The 16,472-nt window shown below is 46.3% G+C and overlaps 1 protein-coding gene across 2 annotated transcripts in view; it reads right to left on the bottom strand.

Moving 5' to 3' along the window:
• The window catches only part of LOC119406988 (CUB and sushi domain-containing protein 3), a 230,183-nt gene that overhangs the window by 58,319 nt on the left and 155,392 nt on the right, over window positions 1-16,472 (bottom strand). For both annotated transcript variants that reach the window (XM_037673808.2, XM_037673809.2), the window contains exons 2-3: window positions 8,197-8,314; window positions 4,538-4,596 (exon numbers count right to left, since the gene is read on the bottom strand). In XM_037673808.2, coding sequence (XP_037529736.1) covers window positions 4,538-4,596; window positions 8,197-8,314 — 177 coding nt within the window. The remainder of the gene's footprint in view (window positions 1-4,537; window positions 4,597-8,196; window positions 8,315-16,472) is intronic.

Below are 16,472 nucleotides of genomic sequence, written 5' to 3'. Positions count from 1 at the left end.
TTTTGTTACTGTATTCCAGCCCTCTGTTATAACAAATCACACGTGACAGAAATTGTTTCTCTTGTCACCGCAAAATATGCCTGTTACATAACAGAAATCATTGTCGATACATCAGGAATCTGTAGTAACTACAGAGAAGTCTTTCTGTAACAACAGCGACCTCTGTTCTCCCGGTGATACGTTGTCATTTTCAACTGGGAATGTAAGCATTTTGACAGAGATCTGGCTGGCTGCGTTAGAGAATTCTAGAAGCGGAAACGGATCCAACCACACTTTATCAAATGGACCTGACGTTTCGGTACTCGTTCGGTCCCTTCCTCAGGGGTTGACGGTATTGGTACTGGAAGCGGCGTCGCTTCTTATCATCTTACTTCGATTTCCCATCGCGTAGCGAAGGCTCCAGCGAGCGGTTTGCGTTCCCAGAGGTGTTTTGGATGGGCCACGGAGTTATAGTCGGTTACAGCCTAAGAGTGAATCTAAGCTCCGCCCACAGCTGCCGCTGCACCACCCAGAGAAAATATGCATAGATGCCCCAACCAGCGTTGTCCCATACAAATGCACTTGTTCATTTTTGTGACGTCAAGTGCCTGAGGCGTATTTCAGGTAAGTGACTTTCCCACACAGAAACACGTTCCTTTTGCTGGTTTGGGTCGAACAACTTCAACTTCCTGGCAATATTTCAGCAAATATTCTGCAATCACTGCTCAGGGAAGCGTAATATCTTAGTAGGGACGACGCGCTTTTAATTATTATTATGCGTAGTATTTGCACTGGCAGCTAAAAAGTGCTTTGCTTATGGTTAGAACAGAAACTACATAGCACGACTCTCTCGCACAGATGACTGGCAGGTGCGCAGCAGTTCTGGAGGCCGAGCTTGTGTTTATTCTTAGGTCGTCACCAAATATAGTAAGGGACCGAACCGGTCCCGAAGAGTCGGGTTTATTTCAAGAACTGTGGCTGGAGTTATCTTCCCTTCTAGAACATGCACCGGGCGCCGAAATCTCTAACTAGCGTGCGTGAGCGGCCACTTTTCGGTGCGTGATAAATTAGTAAACTAATAAGTTGTGATCAATTACTAATTAATTAATTCATTCATTCGTTAATTAACACCACGGTGGCTATATAGGGCAATAAAAGGCATAGTTACCCGGTAATCATTGTTAATGTGGCTCGCACTGTTTTTAAAAGAACAGATCACTGCATTTCAAATGTTGCTACGCTTATTGTCATAACAAACAACTTGCTACAACGGTCATCGCTAAAAACGAATGCGCGTTACGAAATTTCATAACCTAAGTTTATGCCATGGCAACAGCAGTGGGCCATAGATATGACGAAAGTGCAGTCGTCACGGCGAAACAAAAATAGAAGTATATAAGCTGCACTTTCCATTTTGCAAGCAACGTGGTCCTAAATCAATACAGTGAATCGTATTAAAGAAACGGCTCTTCCAGCAAACTTTTTCGGTTGGATAAGGATGTGAAGTTTATTGATGTTATATTATTCTTTTTTTTAACAACGGAGTTGTTTATGCTCGGAGTAAGGCGGGTGTCCTAGACAAAAAAACTCGGCGAGTATGCTCCACAAGCAGCTCCTGTATAGCCATGCAAATATGGTATAGCAAGCAGGTGGGAAATAGAAGTGAGGATGAGGAGGATGGAAATGAGGAGGGGAGAGGGTAAAGCATAGCATTGCCTTGTATAGACGATTTTCCGCAGCGGCGCACGGGCGCTGCCATGTTTGATCACGTGATCGTAACTGGCCTTCCCCCAGCCATTTGCCCCAGCCAACGCATTGGGCCAGCGAAGCGGCCGTGGCCGTACTACACAAGCTGGTTGCTGCTGGGTGTAAGCAAGTCACATGCTTGCGCAGCAAAACATAGTTCTACATGTAATCGCCTCAGAGTTGAAAACGTTTAGACATTTGCGTTTGTTTGGTACGTACCACACGACAACGATAAGGGATATGTTTAATCTGCGTCGTATTTATGGTGTATGTCTTTAATTGTTGTATTAGCAACCGCCAGTAGCTGGGGTTACAAGCCAACATGGCAGCACCCATGCAGACGCGACACCCCGCTTCGATCCGAACTCGCGCTTGCTACTCGCCCACTGTCCTCACAGCAATAAATAAATGGCAAAATCGGCCATCGCTTTGTGTCAGCTCACGCTGGAGAAAAAGCATCAGGTATGCTTTGTCTTTATTGTTGCAATCAGCTGTGTTTATTTAGCCATGCCTGCTAAGCCTTGTCTCGGAATATATGAGAATGAATCTTGGAAATACTGCAAAATACCGACGAGTACGTCGCTCTCGAAGCTTCAGGACGCGAATATAAAGCAAATAAATGCGTAGGTATTGAACTTACGGGCCACATAGCGCAGGACGACGACGTGATAAATTCGAGGCGGAAGGAAACTACATCCACAGGTGCCGCCATGTTTACTTTTGCGGCGCTGCCGTCTGCGCCGTCTGCTCGCTTTTACTCGTGTGCGCGCAGACGCTATAGGAACGCCGAGCAGACGACGCGACGCTGATGGAGACATATTGAGCGGCGCTGCCAAAGGCCACGGCAGGCATAGGAAACTCTATGACGGCAGGGGAATGGCCATGGAGACGGCCACGGTAGGGGGACGGCCACGGTGCGGTGGCGCCAGTGGCGCCATCTAGTTTGATTTAATAAACTAGCTGCGGAAAATCGTCTATAGTATAGTTTAGCAAGGGGTTGGGAAAGGGAAGTGTCAGGAGGAGTGATGTGAAAGTGGGGAGAGAGGGCAATATAGAAAGAGATAAAGAAAGGAACAGGAAGAAGATGTAAGAAGAAATAAAGAAAAAAAAATCTGCGTTCTCCAGGCGGTGGCGCTTGCTTGCCAGCCCCACTGTTTACTCAGATTTAACAGGCGTGAAAATGGCTTTAGTTTTTTATATATATTTGATTTTCAACGTCCTTCAGATCGCTTTCATTTTTCACAGGTACGGCCACTATTTTTTCACCGTCGTCTGCTTTACATGAACTGAATCTAACACCGTTTCCTGTACATCGCGATGTGGAATCATTAAAAATGTGGCGCATCATAAGTAACTTGTCTTATCGCGCCTCGAACACACCCTGTTTCTCTTTCGCCAAGCCTTCCAAAACGCGCAACTTCCATGAGCTTAATCTTTCCCCCTTTTTTGCGCGTATACGGATATTTTTTTAAATATATTTTCTCAGTCACATGTATAGTACGCGAGTCACATGAGCGCCACCACTTTTGGGTGTTGAAATAATGTTTTCTTATTTTCGCATATCGCGTCGTGAATGGATAAGATCAGGAAGCGTCGAATGCACCAACCCAACTGTTTTCATGCGTATAGGCTCAACGTAGCACTGTTCGTTTAGCTGTTCAAGACACAAAACGGCAAGGCTTGCAGCCCGATACGACGTCACCGAAACCCGTCCGGAAAATAGTCTATAGAACTGTGGGATTTAACACCTGCATGCACTCGCTCACTCCCGCTGAATTACTGCCAGTGCTCTCTTGTTAAAAACCAGCCTTTATAGCCAGACTTTAATATCGTTAATGTTGTAAAGACGTTGTTGTTGTTCCTTTTTTCGTTTCTTTTTTTCGGTCCGTTAAAATTGTATAACCCCACTCCTGCAATAGCCCTCTTACGGGGCTGCAGTATGTACAGTAAGCGAAAAAAAGTTTATGGACCACGAGACACGAGGAAAAGCTGAAATTCCCGCTGCTTTAGCAGGCAGCCTCACATTTATATTTCTGCAAAAGGGTGCGACGCTGGCCCTGCTGGTGTTGCATAATTCGAAGTGAACGACAGCGCCTAAAACAAGGACGAAGAGAGAACAACACGAGCGCTAAGCAGGGGAGCAAGTTGGCTCTTCACGCTGCAGCATGTGGGTGCTCACCAGACTTTCGCGCATGTAGTGTTCTGAGCAGGCATCGTCGAGAAAGCGTGCGTCTTATTGAGGAAGCATTCGCCACTCATAAAAAAAAGGTTCTTCATGTGTCAGCATGGCTTCCATGTGCCGAAGAAAAATTGAAATCACGTATCTAGAAGGCGCTCCTTAGGCTTGCGAGAAAGGTTTTAATCGCGACTAGAAAGATGCTTCCATCATCTTTGTTTAGATTTGATTGTGAGGTGTCGCGCATGCGGCACACGCAGTTTTTGTTTCTATATATTGCTTTGGCGCAACAAAAAAAAAACCTTCTTAGGGTTCGCGCTCGTGGTGTCGTTCGTTCTCTCTTCGTCCTAGTTTTACGCGCTGTCGTTCACGTTAAATTAGATTTCTGATTTTGTTCTAAAACACGCCAACAACACATACTATGCAGTTCGATCGGAAATTACTGAAAAATTCAAAGTTTTGGGGGTTCTAGTGGTCTCTAAGCTTCTGACGCCGACTGTACAAATAAAATGAATATGTAGGGACGTTGCCATCTATTTTCACAAACTTTATCCCGTGGCACAAGATAAACATTCTGTCGCGTCACTCCATTTGAAGTTTTGCTAACAGTGTAACCGCGCATAGCAACTGACTTACCGCAGTATGGAAGGCCGCCGACCCATCGACCTTGGTCTGAACACGACCTTGTAGCTGAGCTGAAAGACAAACAGTACGGTGACTCAGCAACGTTTGAGAAATAGTAACAACAAGAAAAGAAAAGGGATCAAATCAACACACGGGACACTCGCTAACTATGACAAACACAACGACCAGGCTCACAGTTTTTCATTGTGTGTATAGCTTGCCAGCATCGCTAAAGCAAATGACAGTTTATGTTCCGCTGCCGCCTGCGGGGCGTTTGTATCGACCACTAAATTAGAGTTTCGCGCCGAGAATGGTGTGGCAGTCCCACTATTGTCTTTCTTGTTAAATAAGAAAAAAGGTATAGCAGCGCTAGCAACAGGACAGAACCGGGTAGCGAATGAAACGCTTTTACCTTATTCTGTCCTTTGTTTTGTTCACATAGTTTTGTGACTTCCCGCGGTACAGCGCACAGAGGCAATGCCTGTGACACGCGCTCGACAAGTTGGACGACTGATCTACACCGCGTGTTTTATGAACGACTTTAATTAGAACGCTCTTTAAGTGCGTTTCTTGTTTAACTTTTTTTACACTTTATTTTCTTATGTGTGTACTTTCTTTCTCTCTCTGCGCCGTCTTCCCAACTCCTGCTCCCTGACCCAGTGCAGGGTAGCAAACCGGGTGCTAAAAGCAGGTTAACCTCCCGGTTTCTCTCTCTCTCCATATATATATATATATATATATATATATATATATATATATATATATATGCACACGAACAATAAATTATAACACCGTACAAATAAACAGGAATGCAAAACAAGTGAAGAAAACAACACGACGATGGAGAGTTCACTTTTCACTAGGATGTTCACACACACGGACACAGAGCATCCGCATCTATTTGAGGAAATGATTCAAGACTACTACTCGCGTTGAGGCCTTCTCATGCATGTTCTAAAACGTCACTTCTTAAATGCAAAGTCTCAGCGCACCCCTTCGGCTGGCCAATCATGCTGCGCGGCCGATGTGACCCTTGCAACTGTGACGAGACGATGCGTAGTTCAAGTCTCCTTCGTGTATTCGACTAACTGAATGATCCTCCGGTATTCCGCGGAAATCTGTTCACTCCATCGATCCACTTGAATAAAGCCCGGCACCGTAATCTTATTCCTCCAGTGCCAACAAAGCGGCCCGCACTAGGGACCATTTCTACGTGCGCTTTCATGTAACCGACCCGTTGCACGTGTAACCACTGTACTGCGGGCGCCGCTCTGGAATGTCAAACATTCCCGATTGTATTGGATTGTTTTGATAAGCTTGAGCGCGCAACGCGAACAGTAGAGATTATTCTGGAACTAACGCGGTCACCAACGATAAGCCTGTAATATTCGATGCCACGTGTATAAATGCCGACGCAATTATACCGCCGATCAGATTCCTCGACGGACCGATGTGTGTTCTTGCCGCTATTAGTCTACAGCGTGAATCCCTTGTACGTTGACTCTTCATTTGCCAGGCACAAGTTCGCCCGAATAAAACGTTCTGTATTTCCCAGTTGTGCTGCAGCCTCCTTCACCGTCACAACCACGTGACGGTGAAGAAGACAGCGAGGAGATGGATTCATTATTCAGTCTCCGCACCCGCATTATCCCTGAGCAAATATGTATCCAATAATTTCTACCCTCACTCGTTGATTTGGTAATGCCAAAACTCGCTATACCTGTTTTTACTTTTCGTTATAATACCCGCAGCACTAGAAGTCTACGGGAGATGAGATTTGCGAAAGAGCTGACTTGGCGTGGGAGGCAGAGTCGCTTATTAAAAATCAGGAGATATGAAACGAGCCGCCTGGTTTGAATTTCCACAGATTCAATATCGCTGACGATGTATGCCTGAACAGGATGCCGTATCTCCTATACGTATCCGAGCTTCGGAGAGATTAGTGTTGTGTCAACAAGTTTACGTTTGCAAGCATGAGTCTGCTTTATGTTGGCCCTCATAACATACGTGAGTTCCTGCCCCCATTCCCGAATATTCCATACCATGCACTCAATAAACAGCACGCAAAAGTGCCTGTTGCGTGCTTGCTTGGCCCGAATGCCTACAGGGGCGTATAAAACAACAAAAGAAGAGAAATGTTCAAGAGATCGTTTCTTTGCTAGACACACACTAATAAAAAGAAGTGTGTGTGACTCCTTTAGGGGAGTCCTGACTTGTCACGTACATGACTCTCTTTAAAGAGACACGTTCGCTCTCTTGTGGGTTACACGACTCTCCAAAAAAAGTGTAATGATCTCCAAAGGGAGTAGACGTGCCTCTTTAAGGAGAGTCATATACGTGGTAAGTCAAGACTCTCCTAAAGGAGTCAAAAGACTTTTTTCTTAGAGTGCACAACTTAATGCAGCCAACCGACAATAAAGTCATGAAAGGCATACTGGACATTATCTGTAATCCTTATGACATAAGCGGAAAGGAATTAAACTGGGCTGAAAAAAAGGACCATTTGTCGTCGTTGTGGATCGAACCTGCAACATAAGAATCCAAAGGTCGAAGGTTAGATCCCAAGCTACGGCAAGTTGTTTTTTCGTACAGTTCAATTCCTTTCCACTTATGTTACAATTACTTCATTATAGCTAAAAACAAATAATGTCCCCAATGATTTCCTTGGGTTCGTTGTCAGTTGGGCTTTTAAAGGGGCGAATAGTGTGGTTAACCAACAGGTCTGCATCTTTATTCAATCTGCCACCTATTTTCTAGTGTGATTTGAACTATGCTTCAAAACTCCCGAGTAGCGACGGCTGTAGTCGCCAGTGCATTACAAGTCATGTTATTGATAGCTCGCACGTGACGTCATGGACGCACAACATGGCTCCGAAATGGAGGCTTAGACGACGTCAAGGCAGTATATTCACGCGGTCATTGACCTGCTTCAGTGTGATAATGATGTCGCTGGAACATTATTGGCCCTCCGTGCATGAACAACGAAAGAACCAGCATGCGATGTACTGATAACAGTAACGTGACATCACAAGGTTCGCGTCCCACCATGTTGGCGCTCCAACGTGGCGGTTTCAGTGACGTCAGCGCGAGCAATCTATAAATTCAATCTCGGCATTTCCATAACCTAAAATAACTACAAAGGGAGGTTAACCATCTAAGAAGAGCGGCGCGGTCGCTTTCAAAAGCACGGCTTAACTAGGCTAAGCCTTGGTAACCTATCCTCTTCGTAACTTCACTTTCGTGATGTAATATGAGTAATCCGACCAGATCTAACTTGGAAAAGCGTTAACGGGCTCATCAATTCTTACGAGCTTGCGTAGTGTTCCACGACCACCTCAATAAGAAGGTCATAAATATTTCGTCTACGGCACTCTCGATTTAATTATCTGAACTACTTCAGCAATGGCAGTTTCCTGGAGCAGCATGGAAGCAACGTTTCAGTATATTTCATTATTCCTTGGTCATTATAAGGACCACATACTCAGATTAGTCGCTGCTCAAGGCTTACTTGACATGATGACAGGCGCTGTCACTGATTATCTTGCGATCAGAGCAACTCGTCTAGGCTCTGATGCGCAGCGAAAAGGCCAAGTAAGGCCCTGCTAAGTAAGATTAATTCCACGAAGCAAGTTTTATATACACAGCTGCAATGCAAGAACAGTCAGACTTACCCGAACAGTTCGTATCCGGGATCACACGTGTAGGTGGCAACTGTGCCAGGCGAGAGCTCACCGTTTGTGAAACTCACTGTTGCGTATAAAGGCACGGCCGGGGGTGGACAGGACACCGCTGCAAATGGAAAAAAAAATCGAGCAACCGTTAGAGTAATCCACGTCGAGCTTAACATCAGCGATTCACGCTTCAAGACTTGCCATATTCCTGCCTGCATTACGCAAGCACGTTAAAGATTCCAATTTCAAAAGATCGGCTATGGTCACGTATCGTTGGACTATAGTTGGTTCATCATAGCACCAAACCGCGCTAGGGAACGTGGGACAAGGAAGACCTCGCATCTGCAACTTGTTGAACAAAACTCGAGCCGGCAAGGTCGAACAGGTACTTTCTTCTGATATCATACATATATACGGCAGGAGTTCACCCAACTGGACTGGTTGGTACTGTAGCACATCATTACAACGGCAGCAAACAACGCTAGACACGGAACGGAGATAAAACAAATGACCGGGCGCTGTCTGTCGTTCTATCACCGTCCCGTGTCTAGCGCTGTTACCGTCTCTGGTGCTCCACTCACCGGCTCGACCCAACACGGAAAGCAACTTCGTAACACTGTTGGGCGAGTTGGGAATTCGCGACGAACGAAATCAATGCGAAGTCAACGTGAGACGAGACGGAAAGGGCCACAGTACAAGCGCGCAAGTGACAACTAAAGGTTCGACTGAAAAAAACGCAGAATAATAGGCGGCCGAAAATACGTGTTCACCAAGAAATGAGACAGGGCGTGCAAACACGGACACAAGAGAGAAGTCAAGACACCACAAAGGCCGACAAACAACTGAAAAGGCGCTCAACTGTGGAAAAGAAAGAAAGCGCGAAAACTTATCTGCGCATGCCCGGGCAATAGGCGAACCTGTCAATCCGGCCCGCGTGGTGGTCTACGTGAGAGATAAGTATTCAGACACTTGATTTCTTCTTTATGCAGGTTATTCGATGGTGGGCTGACGCGTGCGCTACCGCTATTGTCGATATGCCAGGCCTCAACCATTATACGTGTTTCTTCATTCCTGTGCAGGTACAAAATCGCGCATTCATCGAATTTTGGCATGTACTTACTCTCTGGACGATGTAAAGATAGATTAGATGGTGAGCCTACGGTTAGCGATCACTTATGCTCGCTCACTCAGTGTCCGTGTTTGCACGTCCTGTGTCTTTAACATATTTCCTAAAAATCAGCTCAGCTCTCTGTCATTCTAAGAAAAAAGAATCTCATATGCGCGTATCAGGTAACTTCTCTCGACCTTGAACGAAAGAAGTGGAAACTTAAGTGCTCGTTTTTCTTTACTAAACAAAACGCTAATTTGAACTAACAGACAATAATGTCAAGGAGAGTATAGGGGATGTTATTTGCAGTAATTGCAATATAAATGTGAAGAAAGTAAAGTGGACGAAAAGATAACTTGCCGTCGTCAGGGACCGAGCCTGCAAGCTTATTATAACGCGTCCGATTCTCTAGATATGAGGTGCTACAGGTAGCTAGCTTATCTTTGCCTTGTGTGAGACAAGAAAAGGCTTTGTAACACAGCAGTAGATAAGCTTGCAGCAAAGCCTCTCTCTTGCCTTACACAAGGCAGAGATAAGCTATACCTACAGTCGGTTAAAACCTAAGAATAAATTAAGAGAATAAAGTTTATGCGACGTCATGGGGACGCCATGATAACATCACAAATTTTTGCGACATGTGCTGTAATGGTGAGGTCACAGGGTGACGTCATCACGTTATTATTATTATTTTTTTTGCATCCCTTGTGTTGATGCCTACGGTCACTTTTCGTGTTTTATGAGGCGTCTGCTTTCGTCTTTCTAACCTCGCAGCTTTGGTTGTTCACTAAAGCTAAAAAGAAACAAAGGCACCAAGATTAGCTCATGCGCGTCATGACCCTTTCCTCGCACGGGGTCATTGTCGTGCCTTAGCAATCAGTGTCCGCAGGTGTCCTCGACGGGAGGAGCGTTCACCTGTGCGCACCCGCGACCATCCAACTCGGCCTCCTCTGCGGCGAGGTCAACCCCAAACAACGCACCATCGGCGTCAGGGCCAGTAGAATGATCGCCTCGCCGGCCATTCGTGGCCAGAGGTCACCGTGTCCTTTTTTGATGATCTCAGCCTCGCCTGTGAAAGCGTGCGATGAAGCTTTCCGCAAAGATCTCTCATGTCTTCTCTCCGCCAAGGAAAATATTCAACGTGTAACAATGGCGAGTTGTAGTAACCCTTCCTTCACAGTTCTACAACCATGCGTTCACTCAGTTAGTGTGTCACTAAAGGAATTCGGGGGCGCGCTGGTCAACGGTTGCGTGTCAGCTTTAAAGGGCCCCTAAAGTGCACCAACGAATCGGCTGATGTTGATAAATTGTATTATGAGAACTCTAGTGTTACTAATTTCAGAATCGTAGGTTCATTAATAGAGGATAAAAATCCTGGTCAAGGTCTAATTTTTCAATTTAGCACCGAAATCTCCGCGCATGACGTCACGGATTTCAAAGTGTATTTTTCGCATTTTGGCGACATTTGCTCGACGAAACTTCCTGAAACTTGGTATGTTAAGTCTCTTGCCCCCTCAGAAGTCAGCGTACTTCATTTTTTCCAGTTAGGGACTACGTAGGACCTAGTAGACGCCGTGAAAATCTATGACGTCACGGCGATTGGTGCGGAATCTTCAAGGTGGCGTCGCCACCCGCATTTTCCTTTTTGCGCGTTTTCTCGCTTACCAAGCTTCTTCTCACGGCAAGGGTTGTTCTTTTGTTATTTTGAAAGGTTAATTTGCTAATACGGGAAAAATAGTTTGTCTCCTTAGTGTCCCTGTGAAACCTGCCTCAGGCACCTATACCTGTTCAAGCACGTAGTGTTTTCATTCGTCGGTTCCCGCCTTTATTTTGTATTTTCGACTGTTCGTTGCGTCATTTTTATTGCAAATAGAAAGTGCGTATGAACAGAAAAGAAGGAAGAAACTTATGAATAAAACCAGCAGCTCTCAAGCAGTGATTGTGAGCATAGGTCGGCGAAAAATATGGAGCTCACTCAAATTCACTCATGAAATATCTTTTTGCCTTAGGGCTCAGTCGGAATCAGACTCACTAAATTTTTCCTCAACCGAACTCACTCGGACTCAGACTCATTAAATTTTTTTCTGAACAGGACTTGCTCGAACCCAAGCTCACCAAAATATCACTCGGACTCACTCAGACTCAGACTCACGTCTCCATCTGAGTGAGTCTGAGCGAGGTGACTCATGAGCCCTTTAGCGTATAATTAGCTTTTTCGACCATGGTGTCAATGTTTTTTAACCCCAATATCTCGTGTAATCGGTGCTCTACTTGGCGCCTTTTGATCTTGTACCTTCGAATACGAGTTATCAGTGGTTGCAGCCTAGTGAAGACATTCTTAATGAAAGAGATTACTCGCTCGAGTTATTTTTATCAAGAACTTCCTGTGAAAAAGTTTTCAGAGAGTTTGTGTGGGGTGGGGGGGGGGGGGCAGGAGTGTCACGTTCAGGCCTCCGATCAATAAATATTTAGCTGGTGTATGAACGCTAGTGCGTAGATGTGTGAGCAGACGCGAGTAGACGTGAGTATAAACGTGAATTGACATAAGGCTGACAGTACTGCTTAAGTTGAGTATATAAGAGAACGCGCGACCAATGTCAACCGACAAAAAAGTGAAACGCGCACGAACGCGATCGCTAAAACAGCTTATAAGTTCGCCTGACTCTGCGGGTATCTTCCTACGACACGATCAATACCGTCGCACGTTGTCTATACTCTGCTGCGTGTGGACTTCAATGGGGCAAAAGGGTCTTCCCTGCCTGGTAGTTTGTCTCTGTCGGACGCAGCTTGCATAAATATGACATTTCCAAAGCACTGGCTGTGCTCCTTACTTCGTGAACGCAGCCGACCCATCTTCGAGTCTGCGCCAGGCATGTCCAGCTAGGTGATGAAATATTCATCCCACACATCAGGTCTTTCCGCTATCCTATTTCAATTGAATCGCGCATTGCAGAGACTTTGTCGTAGGAGAAGCAACAAAGAAGAAACGTTAGTTCGACGACTGAGGATGCAGGTCCATGTAATATAGATACGAAACTGGCGGTCAAGATGGGTGATGTTGAAAGGACGGTCGATGACTCACATAAAATAAAAAAAAAAGAAAACGAAACACACTGTATCAGGGTCGAAGTGATGCCTTCGGTGTTCATTTTTCTGCGGTGCCCCGGCAGAACGTGACCACACTAGACAGCAGGCGCGTAACCGGAGGGGGGGGGGGGTAGTCTAGAGGCTCGCCTCCCTCCCCCCAAAATTGTGGTGAAGTAGGTGCTTTTACCAAAAATAAATTATGAAAATAGGTGTTTTTCTCAAATAGTCAAGGTTTTCAGCGAGTGCCCCCCCCCCCCGAAAAAAATTCCTGGCTACGGGCCTCCTACACAGGCTAGAAGGAAGAGAAAACAAACAGCAGCACACTTTGTGCACGTATGCGCTGCCCGGGTACAGGCCGCGCGACAAATTTGCATCAGAAGAGGCTCTGTTCCCTCGGAGGACAAAAGAAAAAGCGGAAACCGCCGGTGCGGTCAGTGAGCGTAGGTTTTGTCCGAGAATTCAATATACTCGTTTAAATGCGATAGATGATTTATTTGGTTCTTCACGTTTTTTTTTTTTTTTTCTTGCAGTTACTCGCTCGGAGAACTTTGTTCCGATACTTCAAACGACCCAAATGCGGCGCTTTCCAACAATTGCTATAGAACGATTCCCAAGAGATATACCTGTGCTTCATTCAAGATAAACTGAAATTCTGCGCAAAAGTGCCGCAGACGTTGATGCGAGCGGACGCGCAAGCGATGGAGTGCCCCACTTCACACTTCGCCATATGTGCGTTCATATTTGTCGAAGTCGCGGAGAGAAAGTGGAGCAATCTGAAGGCGAAATTTTTAACCCAGCAATACTGCGATAACTGCACTGAATTGCCACAGTGGTCAACTGGGCATGCGTAAACAGAACAGTCAATTGCAAAATGACGAAATATGAAAGTCATGCGCTTCTTGTGGTCGTGTCGATATTGGCGCCACAGTATTACGGTTGCGCCACGTACTCTCATTTCAACAGTGAGCGCACGCGGCTAAATTCTGTTGTTATTGTCCGAAACAAAGAACACAAATACATGGTTAACTGTCAGTGTTATACTAACGCATCCCCTTTCCGTGAAAAGGAGGCGTAAAAAGACGGCCGCACTGGGGTGACGTCATTCCAAGCTGCGTTTAAAATCCTTTTGCTAGTACTTTTTTCTGCTGCGCTCAATTTTAAGACATGAACAAGTTTGAGTAGTTACAGTGACCCATCTTCGAAAAGAATCATGCTTATCCATAGTAAAAGATGAGAGTATATAGTTATCATCGCGATCTTGATTTCATGACGCCTTTCACTATAGAACTGGTGGGCAAATCCAAGAATATGTCCCATTGCAGGAATTTTCCTATCCAAGAAAAAAAATATTTTGAACGGACGCCCTTACGAGCATTTATTCTGCATTCACCGGCATCAAGGCCAAGACTTCAAAGCTTTCGGCTCATCGTCATTAGAGAATTGCCACTTATTAAGCGAATTTCGAGAGGTCCTGGCCAACGGTAAGGAGCACGTCAAAAAAAAAAAAAGATCTAGCCAGCTTTACGCAGTGAAAGCTGCCGGAGAACGAAGCTGATGCCCCTTTCAGTCTGTCCCTTCAAGTCTCTTATTTCGTTTTGCCCAGTTACTTCTAAGTAATTGCTTTGTTGTTTATTTATTTAGGCTAAGTCAGAGGTCTTTAGTTCCAGTCGACGGCTCTGGTCGGCGTGGGTTGCCCTAGACTCTGCTCTCTTTGTGCTAAGTCTTTTCCTATCACCCCAGTCTACCTTCTGCCATTTCAGAGGCATGAGCTCCCCACTCAATCCACTCTTTAGATCACCCGCCTTACGTGACCTTTATCGTTTGAAGCCTTTTCTTTCTGCTCCTCTCATCCGTCCCCCTCCTCTTCACCCTGGTCACCTTACCTGCGTGACGCCTACTACAGCTGTTACTGTTACTACTACTACTACTACTACTACTACTACTACTACTACTACTACTACTACTACTACTACTACTACTACTACTACTACTACTACTACTACCACGACGACGACGACGTCAACGACAACGGCACAGGGTAGACTAAAGAAAAAAAGGTTCTAATAAATGTTTATTCCTCCTCCCCGAGAATCCAACCCTGTATTATCGTCTGCACCCAAACTAGATTAGCCGAAAGACGGAGGAGTTTCCCATTTTAGAGAGGTCCTGATCGAGTCCTGAATAAATGAACGAGAGCACAACCTCACGATTCTTTGGACTCTCTAATCTCCTCTCAGCCTGTGGCTCTTCGTCGCTGCTGCTTTCCTCAAGCTGCCATGAGACTAAAGAAAAGCGTGGCAAGAACGCCGATTAAACGGACAAAGAAGCGAAGACCGCATAGGAAGCCGTTGCAAAATTTCTCCGAGTGCTTCTTTCGCGGTTGGCAAGCTGTCCGCCTCCTCGTTCCGGGGTGCTTCGAAGACGAGAAGACCCGACGACGTATAGGAGGCTCGCCTCTCTGGCTTCGGTGACGGCTGGCGTCAAGGTTAACGCACTCTCCGGAGCGTCGTCTTCTTTCCTCTCGGAGACGCGACCGCAAGGAGACAGCTGTCTTCCGCCGTCGCTGCTGGCATCTTGAGGTCTTCTCCTAGGTTCTTTGCTCTTTCTACTGCGACTGTTCGGCCGCTAGGAGTTTCACCGTGTTCATCTTTGCTTCTTCGTTTTGGTTGTTGCAGTTTCTGCGCACCCTTCTCCGCTTCGATTTCAGTGTTTTTTCGTGAAGGCTGTCCACGTAGACCGGTGAGGAACGTCACGTGGTAATGTGGCGTTTAGAGATTTGGCGCAAGGGTAACACAGTGTCACCTGTGCGATAGCGATGGCACCACAGGTGGTATTGGCATGACAGTCACGTCCAACAGTCGCTCTCTCTGCAAGCAGCACTGCTATCCGTAACAAAAAGCGCGCTGCCATCTGTCAAATTCGCCGTGCCCGTAAAAAGTGTCACAAGGCGTGATACGCTCTCTCGTGCTCATTCAGGGTTCTTATGGTTACGATATAACAGTCACACACAAAGCGTTCATCAAGGAAAACAGTCAGCACCGGACTTCTCATATGCTGCGCACCGATTACAATGCTATCAGACCTGGAGGTACGTAATATAACTGTTGGAGTTTTACGTCCCAAAACCATGATATGATTATGAGGGACGCTGTAGTGGAGGACTCCGGAAATTTTCGCCATCTGGTGTTCTATGACGTGCACCTAAATATAGGCACAAGGGCCTCGAGCATTTCGCCTCCATCGAAATGCGGCTGCCGCTTCCGGAATTCGGTCCCGCGACCTCCGATCAGCAGTCAAGCACCATAACCACTGGACCACCATTCAGGCTTTTTTTTTTCTTTTCTCGGGCGAACAAGTCGCTTATTAGTTCGTCAAGCAATAACGGCGAATTCGAGGCTTATCTAACATTCATAGTGCACCTGTCCTGTTCCGCAAGGTTAACAAACAGCCTTCCGTTGCATGTTTACCTCAATCCCAGAGTTAGCTAACAAGTACTTGTCGTGTCCCAACAAATGACCGGGGTCACCTAGCGCTCCAGTGACAAGCCGCACGGCGCTAACGTGGTTTGTCACGGGTCTCGACCCGAGCATGGCTTCCTGGGCCTCTAACCGCGTTCTAGTTAACAAGGTTACCACCGAAAGTGATTGCGGCAGCGCGTCTAACGTTTCTTCGCATTCCTCTTCGTTTAGTTCAGTGCCCGCGGGACCACGGAGACGAGGCTGCATCCAACGAGGTCCTTTGGCCTCGCTTTCAAGAGCAAAGACAGCCCCCGTTGTCCCGCCGCTCTTTGGCGCTACGCGGTAGATGCAAGCCTGGCACGCACAGCCTGACCTGCAAAGGGTGAGCACAATAGAGTAGAGAGCCCGAGCTCTTCGACAGAGCATCGCGCAAGCAATCTCGGTCTCGGTACAGCACGGGCCTAGGAAACGCGACACAAAAGATCCCGTTGCTTGTACTCTGTGTTCTTCGGACAACAACAACAAAAAAAAAAACTCGCTCTGCGGTTCTTTTGCGTGTGAGCGCGTTGTGTCATCCCCTCGCTTGCATTGTGGCTTGCGACGTCAAAGCTTTCCACTGTGCGGCG

This window comes from Rhipicephalus sanguineus, chromosome 10, assembly GCF_013339695.2.
Source record: "Rhipicephalus sanguineus isolate Rsan-2018 chromosome 10, BIME_Rsan_1.4, whole genome shotgun sequence".
NCBI classification, from domain to species: domain Eukaryota; kingdom Metazoa; phylum Arthropoda; class Arachnida; order Ixodida; family Ixodidae; genus Rhipicephalus; species Rhipicephalus sanguineus.
Note: the sequence above shows the minus strand (reverse complement) of the source record. Positions and strands in the feature narration are given on the sequence as shown.